At 39.6% G+C, this 18,533-nt stretch overlaps 1 protein-coding gene across 1 annotated transcript in view; it reads right to left on the reverse strand.

Moving 5' to 3' along the window:
* Positions 1-440: 440 nt before the first annotated feature.
* CAMK4 (calcium/calmodulin dependent protein kinase IV) overlaps positions 441-18,533 on the reverse strand; it is a 154,141-nt gene continuing 136,048 nt past the window's right edge. Inside the window, exons 6-11 of the mRNA XM_058827964.1 lie at positions 16,643-16,733; positions 14,762-14,836; positions 11,298-11,373; positions 7,060-7,186; positions 4,922-5,074; positions 441-2,226 (exon numbers count right to left, since the gene is read on the reverse strand). Coding sequence (XP_058683947.1) covers positions 2,056-2,226; positions 4,922-5,074; positions 7,060-7,186; positions 11,298-11,373; positions 14,762-14,836; positions 16,643-16,733 — 693 coding nt within the window. The 3' untranslated portion in view covers positions 441-2,055. The remainder of the gene's footprint in view (positions 2,227-4,921; positions 5,075-7,059; positions 7,187-11,297; positions 11,374-14,761; positions 14,837-16,642; positions 16,734-18,533) is intronic.

Genomic DNA, 18,533 nt, shown 5'->3' on the forward strand with positions numbered 1-18,533 from the left:
TACTGCACAGCCAACTCCACTGCTGCAGGTTTGAAGCAATGATCCCAAATGAAGGACAAAATGATACAGAAATCCAGCCTCTCCCATCAAACTTCCCTACTGACTGAACTTGGGTGACTTCACCACAGTATGACAGCAGTGAAGTAGCTGAAAATTGCATTTTTCTTCCAGTGACCTCAAAGGAGGTAAGACAGTGAGTAAAAAGTGAGACAGGTAGATGTACCTATGATCTCCTCCAAAGTTATTAATCTTGCTGAACTTGTTTCCAAGGGAAAAATCCGTAAAAGTGTCATGTTGGCTTGCATACAGCTGGTATGGCCCCACCAGATGATTCAGCTGACCTGAAAGTGTGTCCCTTGAAAACTGAATGGATGATTGTACTTTAAATTTCAGCTTCTTAGTCAGCAAAACTTTTTGTACAGAATTCTAAGAACTGGATAAAAAAATCTCAAGTATAATAGATTCATTAGCATGCATTTTCACACAGTAAAGACAGGATCTTTAATCCTCCTTTATATATTAATTTAGAGCACATTTTATTTATTAAATCTACCATACGAATAACATTGTATTACCCTTTAATTTCATCAGGAAATGTAGTTATTGAATGTTTTATTAAAGTCTTGGTTTTTTCAGTAGCTGCTATACTTTTTCAAGGCAAGTTGTGCAAGGCCTAACAACAACATGAAAACATTAAAGCAAAAGAGGAATGATGATTGTATTAGGATGGTAGGTAACTATCAGTATTAAAAAGTTTAACAAGCACAAATAACATTTTTGTACATCAGGTTCTTTTTGACATTTTTGTAATATATCAGTACAATAGTCACATGCTTTCAAATAGATAACAAACAAGTGTAAGTGGTCATACACACTGATGCACATTAGTTTTTCAGTTCCTATCAATCACATTCAACAAAAACATCAAGATAGCTGAAGAGCCTGACCCTATTTTTGCAAGCTGATTGATGCACACAGCTGCTAACTCAAGAATACCCCTGGGCGGATGCAAGATTGGTGCTGGTAGATCACTTTACAGGAGGGGTCCTTTGTTAGGAAAATGTGGGCTAATTACAAGTGGAAACTACTCACTCATGAGGTTAAACTACACAGGAACCCACTAGATTATACTGCTTGCTCCCAGACCTTGCATAAGAGTGTTTCCCCAAAGCAAAATCAGTAAGTTGTGGCATAGCTTCCTTCAAGCACATACAACTTATTTAAATGCAGATTATTCCTGTAGGGCCTATAAAATGTCTTCTAGCTGCAGATTAGAATTTTAATGAATAAATATAATGGTATGCCAAAAATTTGCATGTACTCCTTAATCCTTGTTAAGTCTATGGTTTTCTTTTGCTAACACTTTACTGTGGAATGGAATGGCAGAAATCTGAGTAATTTTTGTTGTTATTAAAATACTGTATATAAACAGGAAAAGTCAGAATAAGGCATTCTCAATGCAAGCTTGCACGATGTATGTTTTCATGCCCAGTTGAACTACCATTTCAATTTCTTCTCAGAAGTACTGGAATGTTATTTTGTTGGTTTTTTTTTTTTTTTTTTTGCATGTAAATCCCCAAATAACTTTTCAGTATTACAGATAAAATAAATTATTTCATGCATAAGTTTTAAAAGCATTGGTTTGATATTTCCTTCCATTTTGTTTGCTGAAGGACTATGAATCTGGAAGGAAACAGTTCAAAGAAACTCAACATAGATAAGACACCTACTTCCATAAAACCAAACAAAACAGCATTTTGTTTCAAATGCCACCTAGGAACACTGATAGATGAAGAATACATATTGTGGTAGGTAGTTAGTAATCCCCATGTTTTCACCTGCCGGTATTACTGCAAATGACACTGTTTCCATGACATGCCTAGCGGTACAGTTTACTACTTCCATAAGCAGTCACATGCACTGAAGGTAGGATCACCAGGCAGGGCCTGTGGCGCCCCGAAGCAGAACCAGAGAGGCCAAGCTTACTGTCTCGCTGGGTGACAAGGTAGCTGGTGTATGAAATGACACATCTCTGCTGGCATCAGCAACATCCACCTAAGGCATTTCTTCTGGAACCGCTGCTGTTGCCGCTGCTGCCGCTTCCTGAGTGGGTTTCTCCTCGGGCTGGGTGTCGTGGGTGCTGTGGCTGGGCTTGTGGCCGTCGTGGGCGCTGTGGGTGCTGGCACTGCCGAGGCGCGTGGAGGCCACCACGGCTTTCACGGCGGCCTGAGAGAGAGAGGTCCAAGCAAACATTCCTTAGGGGGCACAGCCCGTCGGCACCACGGCCTCAGCACTGCCCCATAGGGAATGCCACTGTGCCTAGTCTTCCTGGGAATATCACCTGTGGAAACCTGCCTGGGCCAGGGCCCACTCAGAAGGCCGCCTGGGATACTGGGCTGAGGTTTAAAGCTGCTGCTTTCACAAGGTTACCGGTTGGGTGACATGAACACAACTGGTTTTCAGCTATGCCTTCTGGTGTTTTCTGGGTTGTTTTTGTTTTGTTGTTATTTTCTTTTTTGTGTGTGGGGTTTTGGGGTTTTTTTTTGGTTTTTTTTTGGGGGGGGAGGGGTTCGGTTTTGGTTTTGGGTTTTTTTTTTTTGTTTTTGGTTTTGTTGTTTTTGTTGTTGTTTAGAAAATACTTCAGGTGTCCCATGATCAGGCTGGATGGCAAAAAAGAAAGTCATTGCCTTCTGTCATAATAATAACAATAGTATTATCACTGATTATTCCATGAATATTTCAAGAAGGAACACAATATTTATCACTATTGCATATTCCAAGCACAATGTTGCAGACCACATGGGCAACTTCCTAAGTATAAATATATAAAAATACACACTAGGAATAGGCTTTCATATCACATGAAATATCACAAAATGAAGACACACAGGAAGACAGATATATTAGCCTTTGCCTTGAAGAGTTTTATTGCCTGAAAAAAACCCAGACATACAGAGGTGAAGAAAATAAATGCTAATTTCTGTGTGTGACAACTCAAGCTATTTTTGACTTGGCAGCTTTTGCTTAGACATCAAAGAAGTGGGTCTGCAGGAAGAGATGAAGAGCATAGCAAGTTTTGAGGATTCTTTGGACAGGTAATCACACACATATTAAAAAAAACCCAACCCCACACAAAAAAGAAAGAAACAAAAAAAACCTCCACAAAAAATAAAAAGGAAAAAAGAATGTGTTAATGAAAAACAGAAAACATAAAAATTGTCAATAAAAAAGAATCAGCTACAACAGATAATGGAGAAATGCTATAACGTATAAACCAAAGAAAGTGGCAAGAATTTTGAGACTAGACCTCTTAAAGGAAAAACTATAGACATCCACATTAGTGAGGAGAGGACTTTAGAAAACTGATTACAAACACAGCAAGCCACGCAATGGCTTGTCAATGGCAATATTATGATGTCTAAAGACACTTTCAATGTAATTTACTCTCACAAGCAGTGTTGGATGTTTATGAAACAAATTCAACACGGCCAATGAAAAACCAAATTCTGACTGAGACCTTTAGAGTTACCCTTTAAAATTTGTCTTTACATAAAGGAAGCCTGCTGATGGACTTTTATGTTGGGAAAGTGGAGATTATTATGTATTATTCTTACTAAGAAAACAACAGCTAAAGTGTGTACTCACTACTTTGATGTCTGGTTCTATTTTTTTTGGAATTGTCTAAAAATTTATTTTTTCTTTTACACATATATTTGTGGGAAATTATTAACTCTACAAGGATTGCTAACTTCAATCAATCCTCTTTATAACTGGAGATTTGATAATTTAATCTTAACAGAGAAACACTGAAGAAATAAACTTTAAAAAAGCAATAGTCTGTAATCACAAAAGAATGAATTGATTTACTGTAGGGGTCTAAATAAAATAAACTTTAAAAAAAATGTCTCTGGTATAAACATATAAAGAAAAACAAAATCAAAACATCAATGTGAGTTTTATCTACAGTCTCAGAACTTTGTAAGTGACAAAACAAATTTCTTTACCCCATGGAGATTCTCTTCGACAGTTCTCTACTAAAAAAAATATGGCAAAGCCAGAGTTAAGGGTCAGTTTTTTGTGAATTGATATTTCTATGGAATTTACTAAAGCTCTCAGGTTATTTTTTACTCTTATTCCCCAGGGCTACAAGGGCAGCTTCACTGTAGCTGTTGCTAACAATTTCTGTGCTGAAGTACCCCTGGAATTATCTCCTGAGCAGATGGAAATCTTTAAAAACTGAAGAACAGTTTAGGGGAGAAGAAAAATTCCTGATACTATGTCAGTCGGGTTCCCAGTTGCCTGCTATTTGCATCTAAAGATGTTTCCCTGGTTTGTCCCATGGTAGATATGTAGACTGGATGGTAAAGGAGCATCCTGGGAACATTTTATGGACCTACATATCTGAAATGCTGACTCTAGATCATACAGAAGGATGGCTTAAACCTCCTGCTTTGTGATGAGAGGTATGGGTAACTGAGGGAGGGTTAGGGGTCAAAACATGCTTTAATAGACTAATTTTCTTCTAGATTTATGGATGCTCATTCAGAAATTACTCAGTATGTTGTTATTTCTGGTCAGTATTCTAAGGATGCACCAGCAATACAGATGGATGGATAGAAGCAAGAAAGGAAGAAGGGAAGAAAAGATGAAAAGTAAGGACTTTGTGAGAGCTGTGTACATCCTCAGCAGTCCTATCTGTGTAGATAAAGTTTTCAATCAACGTCACACATTTTTATTTGTTTGGCTTCAGTCATTGACTAAATCAGCTTCCGACTTCTTCAATCTTCATCAGACATCTTAAATAAAAAGCTTCCATAACATCATGGAATATTGTCCTCAAAAATGTGCAAGGTTTCTGCAAGGCCACTAATTTAATTGCATGCTTTCATAGCCAAAACAGAGACTATGAGCAGAGACTTGCCTTAAGTTTACGCCGGGCATTGAATTCTTGAAGTTTCTTTTGTGCGTTGTCCATATGTGCAAAGTTTATTGCCTTCCCTGTGACCCATGGGTGCTGCAAAGCCTGTAGAGTGGTGAGGCGTTTCTTGGGGTCTAAAACAATCAACTTTTTAACCTGCATCACAAGCAAGAAATACAAAAGACTGTCAATCTTATTCTTCATTCAAATTTACCTAGTTTTGCATTTGGGGGCTCTGGTCTTCATTTGGGAAGCATCTTAGGTGAGACATTCTAAGAGACCAACAAGAATTTTCATTTGTGTTTTTGTAAGTATTCTGGCATTTCTTGGTCCTCCATAAATAACATCTGATTAAGACAGCCACTAAGGGGGAAGAGAGAAGAGAAAGAATCAACTGGTTACCAACATATGAAGGGTATCACCGATGCAGATGACCTGTATCTATCATAGGCTCTTTCATGTCTGAATTGTCACAAAAACCCTAAGAGATTCTCAAAATCTCTGAGCAGTAGCTCTGCTTTTGGATTTGGAGAAGTTTTTAAAAGGATTAGAAAGTTTAAATTATGCATATGCAGCTCATGCAGACTTGTACCACTCAGTCCCTGTCAGGTACATCATAAAGGAAATGTTTCTTTCAGTCATTGTAAAACCTCATGTACACATAAAAAAAAAAAAGAACTGTACAAGTGTTTCTGTCTTAGCTCACTCTGAAACTAATGCTGTTTACACCATTCCTTCTGTCACCAAAGCCAGAAAACCTGGACTTCTGCAAACATGACTGTAAGATATTTTTGGGAAAAAGGCACTGCAAACATACCCTGGGACTGGAGACGGTCCTGCTGGATACAGGGTGTGTCCAGTCAAGCGACATTCCATGGGTTTTATTATATCTCTGGACAAGTGGTGTTTTAAAAAGGAAAGGTGAGGATGGAGTAACAAAGTAAGCAGACTGCACTCTGCAGACCCACACTTACCCAGCTCTCCTGACTGCAGACCCTCTCGGAGCAGAGTGCATGGCACAGGGCTCCACTGCTCCTATGTGCCCATAGGGTAAACTCGCTTTAGGGTTCTCTGAGCTACAAAGAGCTTTTAAAGAAAGTTGGTGCCCTGAAGTGCATGGAGGAGAACAGGCATTGTGGGTGTCTCCAAGGAAAACCTTCAGTTAAGCAAATCACTTCAGCTGAACACTGAACTGCCCACAGCATGGGTTTTGAGAGTCATGGTCATTATCCTTATCTACAGTTTTGCTATGAAAAGTTCAAACCTGAAAGTTTGAGCTTCACTTTACTAAAACAGTATGGAGCAGTTAGGACAAAAACTTTACCTGTAGACTGCTGTTTATCTGACATTAAATTATATAATTTTTGCCTTAGAAAAATTTCACATCTCATAAAACAGCAAAAAAGTACTTTGAACTTGTACAGTCCTTCCATTTGAAACATCCTGAAGTACTTCACTAACATTAATGACATAGTATGTTTTGACACAGCTTGCATAAGAATATATGGAACTAAGCACTTGTGTTTTCAGTGCTAATAAAATAACTGAATTATGCAAAATATTATTGACAAAGTCAGACTCAAGCATACCTATCTTTGCAGATCAGTGTCTCCTGGATCCAAATTACTTTATCCAGTAATAAAAGAATACAGTGCAGATAGCATGCCAGCCCTTGCATTTTTCTAAAGGAGCATATTTAAAAGTAGTCAATCTTTCCTCATCTACTAAAAAAAACCTGAATGTACACAAAAAGTATGTCAGAAAAAGCAGTGGGGGGGAAGTGTCATTCCTTTTTATATTCTTCCCCAAAATTCAGGCTTGAAAACTGCACAAAAAGAAGGGCTTGTTTCTACATTCCCCTGAAGGTGTTTGCCTGGAAAAGAGGAATGATGAAACACTTCAGATCTGTAAGAGCTTCACATGAGCACTGTGACAGCTGCCAACAATCTATGGCTTACTTCACAAAAGAACCAGAGTATCTATGTTTCAAGTGCAAAATTACAGCACCATAATAAAGCAAAGACAAGAGGAAACAACTATGATCAACTAATTCATGAATTATTCTGCCCCCACCCCAAAATGGACTCTTTCTCAGTGACAAAAATACTAAATACAACAAGTCTCATTTTTGCTTTACTTACTAAATCCTTGGCATTCAGAGACACATCATCCCACCAGGGGGACACAAAGTCATATTCACAGCTCAGGATCCTCTTAAACATATACTGATCTCCCCTTTCATCATAAAATGGTTCAAAGCCACAAAGTCTGAAAGGATAAAAAAAAATTAGTTTATCCAAGTTTAATTAGTCTTGTGTTGTTAGAAACTGTTCATGGTAGTATTTTTCCCTACTTTGTGTTCTGTAGATCACTTTGGGAAACCAGACCTGGATGGACTCATGAATCCCTAATTCTACAGAGCGGGGAGAAATGTGGCCATATGAATTCTTAAGCACTGGGAAAGGCTTTTCTAATAGTATTTTTTCTATTTTCACATGTGTTTAATTGGAATTATTAAAACAGGATCATGAAGCATTTATCAGAATCCCTGTAACTCTTGCCAGAGGAATAGAAATTAGCTGAGGAAACTTCATCTTACACATGAAGTTACAAGTTTTTATATATCCAGTTAGGACTGATTTTTATTCATGTACACTTTTTCATCCTATTAGCCACAATATGTAAAAACCTTTGGTAAGTTTTCATGACCAGCCCTCATCTTTACTTAGGTAACCTACATACAACCTAGAAGTCTTGTGATCTCACTAAATGACTGCATTTATAAATATATTAAATAATACAAGGATCCACACGGCTGGCCCCAGGGAAAGCAGACTCATAGATGTGGTTTCCATTTGTATAATGTCTTTTTTTATCACTTAGTTAAGTGATTAAATCACCTTAATCATGCCTGCACACATAATCAGATTTTTGAAATGAATTTCCTATTCAGCCAGTATGTGATCTGAGCTCAACAGAGAAAGTCTATCTGCTCCTCTGCCTCCAGAAAATGCAACAAGCAGTAAGATGATGAGAGGAAAACAAAAGCAGATCATAAATATCAAGACAGCAACGAATTTAGAAAAGCCTTACATTTTAACCTGTTTTTGTATTTTTAAACACAATGTGCTTGCTGTTCTGAAAAAGGAGGCTGATGTTCAAGGAAGAAATGTGTTTTTGGGCGTGGTACATAGCTGTGGGTGGAACAGCTGCATTACATTCCACTGCTGAAGAGGAGAAACACCTCATTGCAGGCACATTCTGAGCACGTTATTTTTCCAAGTCTGGCAGAGACACATTAAAACACAAGGATCCAGCCTCCAAACCTTGTGCTTCAGTAGGTGGTGGCTAGCCAGAGCCCCTCTGCTGCTCCCCTCCTGCTTGCTGCCTCTCCCATCAGCATTTCTGGGCTTTCAGCAGGTCCCTGCTGTCCCCATGGAACACCCTTGAGCAGTGCCCTTCACTGGCTCAGCCCAAACTGCCTTTTGGATCCCAATAACCTATGACAGTAAGAACCTCCTTAAGCCTTGCTGTGACTGTGCTGGAAGCCTCCTAACTGAACTCACTACCATCATCTATTGTTCTCCTATTAACAATTTCAATAGATATGCTTCTACTTAAAGATCCACTTCAGCAGATTTTTTTTTTTTTTTTTTTTTTCTTGCTACATGCCAAAATAGCCAAGTAAACGTGGATATTTCAGATTAGATTAATTAAATCAGTGCAAGACTAGCGTGGCTGCACTTGATTTAATTTTATTTTGAAAGAACATTTTACTATTGTGATTCACTTTATATCAGTTACCTACTAATAAAGGAAAAGTCAATGTAGACAGCTTAAAAAACAACTAAAAATGACCATATGATGTTTTGTGTCCTTTTAAGCAACTTAGTAAAATAACACGTTTAATTAAATCCATGCAATTTCAACTACAGGCAAAGCTTCTGTATTTGTCAACCACTATCTTCATCTCAAACATGCAGAAGGATTTCTAAGCTGCTTTAGACATACAAAAGGACTGCTCCTCTTGACTTTTAAAACTATACATGTGGCTTCCCTTGAATTATGACAGTTATCACAAATAGGTCTTACTATAATTTGGCTCAGGAAAAATTTCTGTCAGAATATGTGACAAAGTTTTTTTTAATCAAATAGTAAGTTCACTTTGGTTAATGGCAAGATGCAGTTTTATGCAGATCCTCTTTAACATGGGTGTTAAGTCCTACATCCACTCCATTCTGGGGGGACAGACAGGAAATTTTTTTATTATATTTTTTTGACTCTATGTAAGTAGTTTTCCTTTACTGAACTATGAGACTGAGACAGGCAACATTGTCCTCTGGGCTCCAGGATTAATGACTTAGTAATTTCACATGTACCTTTCTGGTCTCAGTTTCTAATCCATCAGGCATGTAGATCAACAAAGCTTTATACACAATAAGAGAGTTTTAATGTTGAGTACTGTTAAAGCAAATGGAAGAGACAGCCAGGTAGATTTTTGCCTGTCTTGTTCCTGTAGATCAAGTTAGATTTTGAGATGGGAGTAGGACAGGATTAGAAGGAAGAACAATAGAAGAGTATCTATAGTCATGCAGCCCCATCCAGGGCAAGAACTCACACACTTGTATTTATGCACCTGCAAAAGTTTAGTGTGGCTTGGGAGCATCCCCTGAATAGCTGGAAGGTTTTGAGAAGCTACATATAGAAAATGCCACTCCAGATATTCAGATAGGAATTGTCTGGAGTTTGGTTGGAGCTTGCTTACACTTGAAAACAAGTCCTGCTTAAAAAAGGCTCTTAGTTTGAAATGCAACAATTTCATTAAGCCTTGAGTAACTAAGAAAGGCCATTAACTTAATCTAGGTGGCTTTTTTAAGGGGCAACAAAAACCACCTCTCCAGTCTTGGGGACCACCTTGCTGGCAAATTTCACATCTCTGAATGGAAACCTTAAAAGTTGCAAGAAATGAGCACCTGGCAGGCAGTATCTGAGATGTGATCTTCAACACAGGGTCTGGATCTGAAACCAGACCTTGAGACAAAGATAGACACATTTAAAAAGGAGCAAATAGCAAAATGGCAAATAGGAATATTGTAGCCTATTATTTACAGATACCCAAAAAGAGACGTGTGAACTATTTGAGGCTTATGTGCAGAACAAAAGATGAATGTTTTCTAACATTACCATCAGAGTGTTTATATATCCTTATATGGACTTTGAGTATAAATTCTAGAGAATATAGTTATTTTCTTTGCAAAAGATGAAAAGAATTGTGTTATTGCACACTATACTTGCTGGACATGGCATGTACCAGGGGAGGGACAATGGCCCACATATATAAAATCCTCCATATCTATAAGGCACTGTTGGGGGTTGGCTTTCTTTCTTTCTTTATTACTTAGAGATTTTTTTCCCGCAAAAGTTGCTAGGAAACTGGGTATTTATTGGTACTTAAAAAAAACCCCCAAAGAGTTAGGGATCCCACTCGCAGAGAGAAGAGTCCTGCTGGGCACCAGGACCTGGCTGCCCCAGGGTTTGTGCAGCAAAGCCTGTGTCCCATCCCTTCCTGTCAGGACTGAGCTGCCGCCACCACGAGCTCCCTCAGCCTGAGGCCAAGCAGGCAGCCACTGGGTCCTGGTTCTGGTTCTTGTTAATGCCCGAGTTGTTTTGTTTGCCTCATTATATGTACTAGTAAAGAACTGTTATTCCTATTCTCATATCTTTTGCCTGAGAGCCCCTTAATTTCAAAAATATAATGATTTGAAGGGAGGGAATTTACATTTTCCATTCCAAGGCTCCTACCTTCCTTAGCAGACACCTGTCTTTCAAACCAAGACAAGTACATACGTAAAATCTCATTTTCTTCCCATAAAAGGCATCCTAGAGGTATTATATATAACTACACAAGTTGTCTTAGCATTGCCATTGCCAAGGGTCTAAATTAAGTCTTCTAGCTATTCTCCCATAAAGAAGGGAGTCAATACATCATAGACTATTTTCCCTTCTCAGTAATCTTCCTTTGAAAAATTCATTCAATACAATAAAGTAATTACAATTCTTAGCAATTGAATCATGACTAGTCACAATAAGACTTAGACAAAAATGGCTATTTAAACACAAGTCTTTGGAACTTTTGGCCTATAGTCGTTCACACTAATAGCATCATTCTGCACATATCTTGTTGCTGTGCAGGAAGAACTGTTATATTTATCAAATATTTAAACTGAGTGTCCTCCTGTAGGATTTTACTTGCTTCAGTAAGGTTTGGAATATAATAATTAAAGTTCAAGCCCTTATCTTCAACGGCACAGCTCATAGTGTCATGAAGTCCTAAAAGGGACTAAAAAGGGAACCTCTCTGTAGCACTGTCTGCACTTACAGGATGTAGGTGATAATCCCCAAGGACCACATGTCCACTTCAGGGCCATAGGCACATCCCCGTAGTATCTCTGGTGCTGCAGAGGACAAAACACTTGTCAGTAAACACAAAAGCTGAGTGAAGAAATAACAGTCACAAAATCAATTAAAGTCCATGTACAGTCGTGTCTTTTGTAAAAAGTTGGCACTACCCATTTATGCCCTTAATTAGGTAAATGATTCCCTTCACTGACTATAAAGCAAGAGAAGTCATGCCCAAGCTGAGCCAGAATAAAATGAGAAGTGTACTTTGGATTGAAATTCTTTTTAGTTTGTAAAAAGAACCACAGAAAGCTACAGCTGCACTGGAGCTACAATGTGACCAAGAAGGTGAATGCTTTAACTTCAGTATTTTGCTTAGTGTTTTTATAAATACATCAACAACATAAATGGGGCCAATGAAAATCTCCATCCTTTACTGGAAGCAGAGGCAAGCACTGGAATGAAGGATGAGGAACAGGCTGAGGTACTTAATGCCTTCTTTGCCTCAGTCCTCAACAGCAAGGCCTGTTTATCCTCTGGGAGCCAGCCCCTGAGCTGGCAGACAGGGACTGAGAGCAGAACAGACCCTGTGCAATCCAGGACAAGGGAGGCAGTGACCTGCTGAGCCACTTAGACACTCACAAGTCCCTGGGACCATGTGGGATTCATCCTGGGGTGCTGAGGGAGCTGGAGAAGGAGCTTGTCAAGCTGCTCTGCATCACTGATCATCAGTCCTATCTAACTGGGAATGTCCCAGATGATTTGGAGGCTGGCTAATGTGATGTCCATCCATAAGAAAGAGAGGAAGATGGATGCAGGGAAGTACAGGATGAAGGAAGATGGATGCAGGCCTGTGAGCCAGACCTCGGTGCCAGGGAAGATCATGGAGATCATCTTGAATGCGATCTCACGACACGTACAGGACAGTGCAGGGGATCAGGCCAACAGGGGTTCAGGAATGGCACATCCTACCTGACCATCCTGATCTCCTTTTATGAGCTGGTGATCCACCTGGCAGATGAGGGGAGAGCTGTGGATGTTGTCTATGGGAACTCCAGTAAAGCCTTTGGCACTGTCCCCCATGGCACTCTCCTGGAGAAACTGGCTGCTTATGGCTTGGACAGGTGCTGTGTCACTGTGTGAAAAACTGTCTGAACATCTGGACCTGGGAGTGATGTGGATGGAGCTAAATCCAGCTGGTGATGGATGTAACCCCAGTGAGGTGCCCCAGGGCTCAGTGTTGGGACAAGTCCTGTTTTTACATCTTTATCCTGGATGTTTTTGCATTATCTGGATGAGGGGATCAAGGGCACCCTCAGTCAATTTGCAGATGACACCAAGTCAAGGGGCAACTAGGAAAGCTGTTCAGAGGGATGTGGAGAGGCTGGATCTGTGAAAGGCCAATAGCATGAGGTTCAGTGAGATTGAGTGTCAGTCCTGCCTTGGGCCATAACAACCCCCTGCTACAGGCTAGGGGCAGGGTGGCTGGAAAACTGCTCAGCAGGAAAGGACCTGGGTCTGCTGGTTGACAGTAGCTAAACACGAGCCAGCTGTGCCCAGGTGGCCAAGAAGCCCAAGGGCATCCTGGCAATAGTGGGGCAGTGACGATCCCCCCTGCGCTGGGGTCACACCTCAAATGTTGTGTCCAGTTTGAGGCCCCTCACAACCAGGAGGACCTTGAGGGGCTGGAGCGTGTCCAGAGAACGGCAATGAAACTGGTGAAGTTATAGAAAATAAATACTAAGAGGAGCAGAGGGAGGTGTGAGTGTTCAGCCTGGAGAAAAGGAGGCTCAGGGAGTCTCTACAACTACCTGGACAGAGGTTGTTGTGGGGTGAGGATTGGCTTTCTCTCCCACATAACAATGATACGTCAAGAGAAAACAGCTCAAGCTTAACTAGGTGAGATTCAGGTTGGACATTAGGAAGGATTTTCTCACAGAAAGTGTGGCTAAGCATTGGAACAGGCTTCCCAGGGAGATGGTGGAGTCATAATCCCTGGAGGTGTTCAAGAAATAACTGGACATGACCCTTAGTGCCATGGTTTAGTGAGCATGGTGGTGTTCAGTCAAAGGTTGGAAAAGACCTCCAAGTCTATTAAGTCCATGGTTAAGTCAATGGTTCTATGAGACTATTTATTTGGCACTTTATTTAGGGCTTATTTTTGATATTCTGTTTTAGATGGAAAGAAAGACAGATCATTTCAGAGAGTTGTTTCTGCTGCAGTGAGGACCAGACAGAAAGACCAGGCAGTTTTTGGGGACTTCAGATCTGCAACAGTAAACAGGAGTCAATGTCTACCCAAGCAGCTTGATAAGCACAGCTTGAGGGCCCTGGTCCCTGGATCTGTGATTGCACATGGGATAACTGCCACATTCCTGGAGCACAGTGGGCTGGCTGTGCCTATGAGCATCAGTGCAACCTCTTCCCCTCCCCACATTACACTTGCATAGCCATGAAGAGAAGGGCTTTTGGTATTTTTTTTCCAGATCAATTTCCAGAAGTTTTCTTTTGGTGAATGGATTTGTCCCACACATTGCTTTTAGTTTAGATGTTGCCTGTAACAGACTGATCATGAATCACTGCTTTGCACTGGGCTTCATTTCTTGTGCTGCTCTCAGAAATCACTGATGCTCTTCTAGTTAAGTTCATGGAAGGCACAACATTGCAGCACACAAAGTTTGCTGTGACCACCTTCTTGCCTGCAGTCCTCTGCATCAATCTGCACATCCCAAGGACTGTAGATTGTCAAGTCTTGATGCCAAAGAATTCAGATTCCAGTTTTTGTTTTTGTTGTTGTGTTCTTTCTGGAGAAGCTGCCGATACATGGGTGAGCAGGATGTGGGAGCTGGCAGCCTGGAACCATGAATTATTCATAGTTTAATTTGGCATTTAAACAGTATTTCTCCTGGGTCTCCTCCAATTCTGGAAAGTAATGCTTGAATATTTTCCGGGCACCAGGACTTCTGCACTGTCAGTTAACTTGAGTTGTAAATCAAGGATTGCTATAGACACATGACTATAGGCATAAAGCTCCTTTCTTCCCTTCTCTGCAGAAATATTCAGCCTCAAGCCTTCCCACCAAGTCAACATAACTCTGAGGGCTCTTCTATGGGAATAAGCCTAATTTTTATAGTGTATGAGGAAGGGCATTAAAAGAGCTAAGCACTGACTATAGATGTGTGGCATTGGTAGTGTAACTGTCACAAGAGAAGACAACCAGAACATTAATAGCTAATATAAGAAATATAGTTTTATGAAACTAACTGGACCGGAATTAGGTGCTGCTCTAAAGCAGACTTGGCAAGTGTGTGTGCTTTGCAGGCAATGCCACATAAGGTAATGGACAACGACAATGTCACCTGAATTGTATTATCAGCTGTCCAGTGTCCTCTTTCTGTTGACTTTACAGTTATAAAAGCAAATGTAAGTAACAAAACAACATACCACAGTACCCTGGAGTTCCACAAACTGTCTTCATGGTCACATGATCTTCCACAATCTTGGAAAGTCCAAAGTCAGCTGTTAAGATGGTTTGGGAATGTTAATGTTCGTACTCGCTGTAATAACGTGGGGTTTGTTTGTTGTATATGCAATTAAATAAACAATTATATGTTAAATGAAGGTATTGGCATTTCCAGAGGTAAGCACTGATTTAACTAATCTACCCATGCTGCAATCTGGAAGCAAAATTTGCTGTACAAATGAGTATTCCTGGCTCCTGCTTGACAAAAATGTAGCTTGTATTTTATTCTGAAAACTGCACAAAGCCAGTACAGTGTGAGGCCTAAGGGCATGCAAGCAGAGATCCAGAAATATATTTTAGGTATATATTCAGTTTCTACTCTGTGAGTAATCCAATAAAATTACCAGAACTATTCTGGGTTGCTTTTTTAGTCAAGAGTCATGTAATCTCTGCAAGACAAAACCACGATATCAGCAGTATTTTGATAGAAGGCTTCTAGGGGCATAAAGATGGTGACAGAAGTATTGATCATCCTTTCTGCAATGTTTCCACCCTGGATTACTATTCACAGAGCAAGGGCCTTCATGATAATACATACTGCACTTGTATGACTCCTTTACAAAAGTCATAAAAATTGAATTGTTCACAACTCTTTTTTTTTCACTGAGAATAAACTGAGCTTATTAAAATTCTGGTTTAGGTGATGAAAATCACCTTTGCATCAAAAGCAAAAAATACTTGATTTTGTTTTGTTTGACCAAATATAAAAGGGAATATTTTGACTCAAGATCAGGATAAAAATAGGTCACTTGTTCCTAAATGGCTATCCTTCTTGCATTATTATTTATCTAATTAGGAAAACAGTTTACTTTTATAAAAACAGCCACTCGTTCAAAACTGGATTTCAATTTAAACACGGCAATGACTTCACCAGGAAGATGAATAATCCTGGCATTTAGGAAATGCTTCAAAAGCCCTACACACTCTGGACATCAAACCAAAGCCATTGGTGCTGCATTATATTATCAAATTTAGAGCCTTTCCAGGAAAGGTAAGTAGGATAAGACATAAATTAAGATACCATCACCCTGAGAACTAAGATGTTCCTAGAAATTTATACTAAATTTCTTGAGGCCAGTTCATGGAAATTTGTCTCCAGAAACCCATGATGAACACCAGCCTGATGAACATGGAAAAAACTCATGCTCCTAAGGGAGCACCAGGTGGTATTTTCAAACCCAGAAGGGTGGCACAGATGCTCCTTGTTGCTTAAGCAAAAACTAGGCATGTCCAAAATTTTTGGAGATCATACCCTTTGGAAGTGTCTGCCACCTCCAACAGAACTGGCACAATACATTCCTGATCAGGACAGCCTTGTCCTTCCTCACCCCCTCTGTGGTGCTGACCAGGCTTCAGAGAGTTTTCCTGTGCTCTTTGCAAAAATCTCTCCATGTCCCTCAAATCTGCCTTCAAAACAGAAGCCAGCCTTACCCAATTATCTTTCTACCATTTATCTGCACATTTTGATTTTCCCACCAATGTATCTTTCCTCTTAAAGTACTAGTTTAACAGAAAAAAGGGGCATAGAAGTGGTGCACAGAACTTTATGCTGTTCTCATGATCCTTCTTTTTCCCAGTGTGTTAATCTCTGCCACGCTGGCACAATTTTGGCTATAAATTCTCCAAGCAAGGATTTAGTTTTGCATTGGTTTTGACACCATCATGTGCAGCTGTGCTGCTGAAGTAACATGCTGTTCATTAAGCACTGGCTTCAAACAGGGTGATTGTGAGGTGCATCAACTCCAAACATCAGTTAGCACATATTACTGACTCAAAGGCATCGCACTTTTAATGCTGCTCACCGATTTTTAATGGTGCATCTGGTGCTGGTGTTGCATAGAGTAGATTTTCTGGCTTCAAGTCTCGATGCACAATCCCATTTGCATGCAGATACTGAAAAAGAGAGTCAAAGCATGTAAGTGAGAATGGTCAAGCATGAGTTGACCTCTTTCTAATTCTCTATTGCATTAGATTAATATATGCTCTGTGTGTGACACAGAGTTACTTCACTAATTTTCAGCAGCTCTTTTTGCTGCAAACTTGCTCAGCACAGGATCCTTGGATTCATACTGTAATCTGAATAGAAAAATAAAATTTTGGAAGGCAAAGGTAACATCATGTTCATCTGGGAACAGAAACATCTCAGAAAGTATCCTTGAATTTTAATACAGCAGTAGCTCCTAAGAAGCAATCTAATAGATGATGAGATGCCAAAGTCTGGCTCAGAGGAAGGTTTGTTTCTCCACACTATAACATTCTGAGAGATAGGAAAATGGTCACATAACTATTAAACAATTAAACAGACATATTTAAGTAGAAAGGATGCAGGTGTCTTGGGCCAACTACAAAATGTTTGGGGTCCCTCAGTGCAGACTTCTTACAAGTTTTAAAACCACTCAGTTGCAAAGCCCCAAAAATCCATCTGTCTTGCCAAAGTACATGTAGTATATGTGAATTAATTCACCACTGAATTCCTGCCTTGCACTAATGGAAAGAAAAATTTCTAGAACACAAAGCTGCCATTTACTCTGCTATGGACAGAAATAGAAAAAAATATAATATACAATATACTGATAGACAAAAAAGGATAAACTAGTGACAGAAATTCTGTATTTCTTATTGATGAAATATTCACACAAAAGTCTGAAGTCTTAGAAGATAAATGCTTAAGGGTAGAATCACATTATCTTATTCAAAAGTCTCATATTCTACATTTTAGCAGCATCTCTCTCAGCTGTGTTTTCACTACCAAAAACCCCCAGTGTCTGTGCATATTTATGTAGGAAATGATAAAAGATTGAATATTCATCTAGACCATACAGCTATAATGTGCACCTGAGTTAGCATCTGAGGTAAATTCTTGACTGTGTATCTCATTGGAATTTTAGTTCTTATAAATTACCAGTGATTAAATAACATTAATGAGGAATACATTACTCTGTCCTTGGGCATTGTTTTAGTGACACTGTGCTTTTCATGAGTATTTTTCTCCCAGTGCAATAAGTGTTCTCTATTGACTTTGTCTGTAATCCTAAAGTCACAGGATTTGTCATGATGTGGCTTTTAGAGATCAGCCAAAGACTCTCACCTTACTTCACAGTGAGATTTAAGTGTTTGTCCCTGCTGTTTTCTACAGTGAGATAACTATTCAATTATCCAAAGTAAAAACAGCCAACAACATATGGAAACTGATGGATTGTACACTACTACATCATTTAATGCAGCCACATCTGCATGGCTGCAAACAATCATGTCCAGCCTGTACAAAAATACATCTTCGTCATGCCAGACATAAGGGTAGCAAAGATGTTCCCACAGCATAGGAGTGGTGTGTTTGACATGCAGAGGTGAGAGTGGCACACAGGGAGCTGACCAAAAGCCATGAGACTGGGGTGGACAGAAAAATATGTCTGAAGTGATCTGTGCTCGTGTGCTGCAAATCAGTTTAGCTGCCTCTGCAGGAGTGAGAAGGATCAGATATTTCACAACCACTCGATGGAAAATAGATACTTCAAATTCAGCTGCACAAAAAAATCCTTGACCAAATTTGTGCAGAGGAATTTTCCAGCCAAGTTTGCAGTCTTTTATCAGGTCCTTTTTAACACATGCCCATAATCTTAAAAACATTTTATGTTGTGAGGCTGAAAACATAGAAATTTTCTTCTCTTTCCAGAAACACATTTTTGTAGGAGG

This window comes from Poecile atricapillus, chromosome Z, assembly GCF_030490865.1.
Source record: "Poecile atricapillus isolate bPoeAtr1 chromosome Z, bPoeAtr1.hap1, whole genome shotgun sequence".
NCBI classification, from domain to species: Eukaryota; Metazoa; Chordata; class Aves; order Passeriformes; family Paridae; genus Poecile; species Poecile atricapillus.